Raw genomic sequence first — 5,460 nt, 5'->3', positions numbered from 1 at the left:
GTGCAAGCAGATGGTATTAGATTTGACCCCTCGTTGCGGTGAGGGAGCCTTTTCGAGCCTCTGTCATTGCACATCCTACAATCACGTCAATCATTATCACAAACCATCCTCACCCTCCCCATACACATAACACCACGACATTTTTTATATTCTCTTTTTTTCTTAGCATGTTGGCCTTTTTGCAGGACGAGTCACAGGACACGAGAAGAAAATACCGACACCGCTTTTTCACCCACCACATTACATCACACAATAAATATCCCGGCCATGGGGTTTTAGGTGCGTGGGCGGCATCCGTTGCCGTGGCTGTTTTGGGCTTGGCTTGCTCGGATGGTGGCGGACTCTCCTGCTTTCCCCGATAAGGACCTTGTCTCCCTTGCCATCTTAGAATGAATATAACACGTTAAAAAAAAAAAAAAAAAAAAAAAAAAGATGTCCTTCCTAATTCAAATTGCGCCTGGGTTAAGCCCCAGTGACTATTTCTCCTACTACAATTCCCTTCTTATCATCCCCCTATTCTTCCCACTATCCCCACTTCTCAGTCCCCATCTTTTCTCTCTTTGTTATGTTATGTTATAAGCGCGGGAAGACTCAGCTGAGTGTTCGTTGTGAGTTGTTGTTACCACAACTATGGCACGTACCAAGCAAACGGCTCGCAAGTCCACTGGTGGCAAGGCGCCCCGCAAGCAGCTTGCTACAAAGGCAGCTCGCAAGTCTGCTCCAGCCACTGGAGGTGTCAAGAAACCCCACCGTTACAGGAACCGTTGCTCTCCGTGAGATCCGCCGTTATCAGAAGAGCACTGAGCTGCTTATCAGGAAACTACCTTTCCAGCGCCTGGTGCGTGAAATTGCTCAGGATTTCAAGACTGACCTCCGCTTCCAGTCCTCTGCTGTCATGGCTCTCCAGGAAGCTTCCGAGGCTTACCTCGTGGGTCTGTTTGAGGATACCAACCTGTGCGCCATCCATGCCAAGCGCGTGACTATCATGCCAAAGGACATCAAACTGGCTCGTCGCATCCGTGGCGAGCGTGCCTAAGAAGTCATCCACGAATGATCTTCATAACAGCAATATCTAGGCCCTTTTTAGGGCCAAACATCTCTTTCATTAAAGAATTTTCATAGACAATCTGTTTGGTTTTGTGGAAGAAAATATTTATTTTCCATCTTTCAGTATCAGGTTAATAATTAACTTTCGACTTTCAACTCAATATCCTTCCCCCCTTTTTTTTTTTTTTTATTATTATTATTATTCCCTCTTCCATGGCCATATCTCTTTCACTTGGGAGAATTTTTATCTTTCTTTATCTCTATTTTTTTTATCTTTTCTTTATCTCCACAGAATAATAATCACGATAATAATAAGCATAATAATAATAATAATAATAATAATAATAATAATAATAATAATGATACAATAATTATTATAATAATAATCATAATAAAAACAACAATATTAATAATATTAATAATGATAATAATAATAATAATAATAATAATAATAATAATAATAATAATAAAAATAATAATAATAATAATATTAATAATAATAACAATAATTATAATAATAATGCATTTGTCTATATCGTATCTTTTTTCCTTTTCAAGTGTGGCTCCAATGGAGCCGGGTATTATTTTATACTGGCAGCAGTATACTGGCCGCCTGTTTACTTGGAGGAGGTATACTTGGTAACAGCCTTGGTGCCTTCAGAAACAGCGTGTTTTGCCAGTTCACCAGGCAGAAGAAGACGGACAGCGGTCTGGATTTCCCGGCTGGTGATGGTGGAGCGCTTGTTATAGTGTGCCAGGCGGGATGCCTCGGCAGCGATGCGCTCGAAAATGTCATTCACGAACGAGTTCATGATTGACATGGCCTTGGAGGACACGCCGGTGTCTGGGTGGACTTGCTTGAGCACCTTGTAGATGTAGATGGAGTAGCTCTCCTTCCTCCTGCGCTTCTTCTTCTTGTCGCCCTTGGCAATGGCCTTCCGTGCCTTGCCAGCTTTCTTGGCAGCCTTTCCTGATGCTTTGGGAGGCATAGTGTCGCCGTACTGCTGTGAGAACGAGTGTGCGTTTTCTCAGTTGAAAAGTGGTATATATATTAGCGTGCCTACTCAGGATCAGGAGTCGCTACCTCAGCGAGCGTCCTGATTGGTCCAGACGTGCTCTGGGCCGATCTGATCTCGCGTATATATAGCCGTTTTTCCCAAAATTCACTACTTGCTCGCAGAGCTACCGACGAGGTTAGAGTACTCGCGCTCCTCATTTATCACCAACAACAACAACTACTACTACTACTACTACCACAACATCCATTATCATGTCTGGACGCGGCAAGGGAGGAAAGGTGAAGGGAAAGTCAAAGTCCCGTTCCAGTCGTGCTGGACTCCAGTTCCCGGTCGGCAGGATTCATCGCCTTCTAAGGAAAGGCAACTACGCCGAGCGCGTGGGTGCTGGTGCCCCCGTGTACCTTGCGGCAGTTATGGAGTACCTGGCTGGTGAAGTCCTTGAGCTTGCCGGCAATGCCGCCCGTGACAACAAGAAGACTCGCATCATCCCACGTCACCTGCAGCTGGCCATCCGCAACGACGAGGAACTTAACAAGCTCCTCTCCGGAGTCACCATTGCACATGGTGGCGTGCTGCCCAACATTCAGGCCGTGCTCCTTCCCAAGAAGACTGAGAAGAAGTAAATAAAGGGCCACCTTCCCCTTCAGCCAATATCATCATCAATCCGGCTCCTCTTCGGAGCCACACGTTCAAACATCTAGAGAGTTGTGTAGACTATACTGGTATATCAATAATAAGCAAGTAGTGTATTTATTTTCGAGTTAGTTATTTGTTATTATTATTATTATTATTTAGTCAGGCACGCAAGTGACCGAGAATAAATATGTATACTATATTTCTACTAATGTACCTGCTGTGTGTCACAGTGGAGAGTTGATTAGATGTGTTGCCTATTGTGATATGTTGAGCGTCTTTTTCATCTCAATGTATATTTTGTTTTATGAGAAACTGAGAACGATGAGGGGCGTGATCATTGAAATAAGTCAATGATAATAATAATAATAATAATAATAATAATAATAATAATAATAATAATAATGATAATAATAATAATAATAATGATACTTGGAGAAGACCTGATGAAGTGAGAAAGATAATTATAATTAATAATGGTTTATTTTCTTAGCTCAGATAGTGATAGTGAACATGGTTATGAGAAAGTAGTAGTAATAATATTAGTCTATGGTCCTTCTTTCTTTTCATGTTTGTGGACCTTAAAAAGGTCCGGGAGATGATGTTATTCAATGATGATAATGCAAGCTGAATAGCTGGCACCATCTCAATAATGGAGCGATTTAACCACCAAATCCGTACAGGGTACGGCCCTGACGCTTGAGGGCGTAGACAACGTCCATGGCAGTAACGGTCTTACGCTTGGCGTGCTCGGTATAGGTGACAGCATCCCTGATAACGTTCTCAAGGAACACCTTGAGCACCCCACGAGTCTCCTCGTAGATGAGACCAGAGATGCGCTTGACGCCACCTCGGCGAGCTAGACGACGGATATCAGGCTTGGTGATTCCCTGGATGTTATCACGCAGAACCTTACGGTGACGCTTGGCGCCTCCCTTTCCAAGACCCTTGCCTCCCTTGCCACGGCCAGTCATGGTGATGAGAGCTGCTAGTACGACGTCCGAACGGTCTAACAGGAAGCTCACGAATGTGCCTCAAAATAACATAACATAAACATAACAAAGAGAGAAAAGATGGGGAGGGGGAAGTGGGGATAGTGGGAAGAATAGGGGGGTGATAAGAAGGGAATTGTAGTAGGAGAAATAGTCACTGGGGCTTAACACAGGCGCAATTTCAATGAGGAAGGACATCTTTTTTTTTTTTTTTTTTTTTTTTTTTTTTTACGTGTTATATTCATGCTAAGATGGCAAGGGAGACAAGGTCCTTATCGGGGAAAGCAGGAGAGTCCGCCACCAACCGAGCAAGCCAAGCCCAACACAGCCACAGCCACGGACGCCGCCCACGCACCCAAAACCCCGGGCCAAACCACGCACAAGTTAGGGGCCAGACTATCCAGAGCCTGCACCATCAGGATGTGAAAAAGGAGTGAAGGACAGTCAGAGTAAAAAGGTTTTTTTTTTTTGCTTTTTATTGGTTCAAAGAAGGACAGAGGAAGAAGTACATCCGTATAGCGGAGGGACCTACAGTTTTACGTGGGTTCCGAACCATGGATAGTAGTAGAGTGATTTGGTGATGGCAGGGATATTTAATGTATGATGTAATGTGGTGGGTGAAAAAGCGGTGTCGGTCCTTTCTGCTCGTGTCCTGTGACTCTTCCTGCAAAAAGGCCAACCTGCTAAAGAAAAGAGAAGTATAAAAAATGTTGTGGTGTTATGTGCATGGGGAGGGTGAGGATGGTTTGTGATAATGATTGACATGATGGTAGGATGTGCAATGACAGAGGCTCGAAAAGGCTCCCTCACCGCAACGAGGGGTCAAATCTAATACCATCTGCTTGCACGCGGTAAGTCGCTGGTGGCGGGGGGTGAATGGGGATTCCTGCATGGATGCTTCCAGGGCCCCGCCCCACCATCTCTTGACTACCTTCCTGCCCAGCCCTTGCCGCACCTAACTACCTCTGTGTGGGGGGTGAAGTGGCTTCCACTGAATGGTGTGGTTACCGTCCCCATCATCAGTACTGGCCGCTCCTTAACTACCTCGGGGGGTACCGCTACCGGAACGTCATGCCGACGTCCGGGGGCCCCATTGCCGTGACGTCAGTGGGAGGAGTGCGGTTCGTGCTATCCCCGTCTCTCTGGAAGTGGTCCGGTGCCCCCTTGAAACCTAGGCTGCGAGGCAAGAAAATAATGTATAAAAAACAAAAATATGAATACAAAGCCATAAGACAAAAAATATGAAAAAACCACTAGGTGTTGGCACACGACCCCACTCCCTCGGTCAGAGGCATGGTATGTTAATGGCGGTGATTTTTTGTCGCGTCCCTTTCCCAGGAGCGGTCCGGTGCCACCTTAGAACCTAGGCTGCGAGACAGAAAAATAATGCACAAAAACAAAAATATGAATACAGCCTCAAAATTTTTGTCGCGCGGTATATATTGAGCCAGAGCGGTCGTGCGTGTAGTAAATTACTATTTTCCCTGTTTTTCTCACTTAATTTAACATTATCGGGTCATATGCATAGGTTTTCTGTTTCAATGTTGACCCTGCAACTGCACACTTATGACTAAATTCACATACACAAGCACAAATGTGAATAAAACTCAATATAAAGGTGGAGGGGTTGCAAGATTTTCCGGCGCGCTAAGGCATGCCGAGATAATATACCTTCTCCCCTGACTCTTTTCTTGTAGGCATGCGCAAGATTCATTCAGTATCAAGTAATGTTTCAACTGAATTCATATTCTAATTTTCAGAAACTATCT

The 5,460-nt window shown here is 44.6% G+C and overlaps 1 protein-coding gene and 1 pseudogene across 1 annotated transcript; one reads left to right on the top strand and one right to left on the bottom strand.

Moving 5' to 3' along the window:
* The first annotated feature begins 607 nt into the window (after nt 1-607).
* The window catches only part of LOC135114430 (histone H3-like), a 12,625-nt pseudogene continuing 7,772 nt past the window's right edge, over nt 608-5,460 (top strand).
* Nucleotides 3,254-3,714, bottom strand: LOC135114328 (histone H4-like). Its single transcript, XM_064030237.1, has one exon. The coding sequence runs from the start codon at nt 3,671-3,673 to the stop codon at nt 3,362-3,364; it is 312 nt and encodes a 103-aa protein (XP_063886307.1). The 5' UTR covers nt 3,674-3,714; the 3' UTR covers nt 3,254-3,361.

This window comes from Scylla paramamosain, chromosome 27 (genome assembly GCF_035594125.1).
Source record: "Scylla paramamosain isolate STU-SP2022 chromosome 27, ASM3559412v1, whole genome shotgun sequence".
Classification (NCBI taxonomy): Eukaryota; Metazoa; Arthropoda; class Malacostraca; order Decapoda; family Portunidae; genus Scylla; species Scylla paramamosain.
The sequence above is the reverse complement of the archived record's forward strand: the minus strand, read 5'-3'. Positions and strand labels throughout refer to the sequence as shown.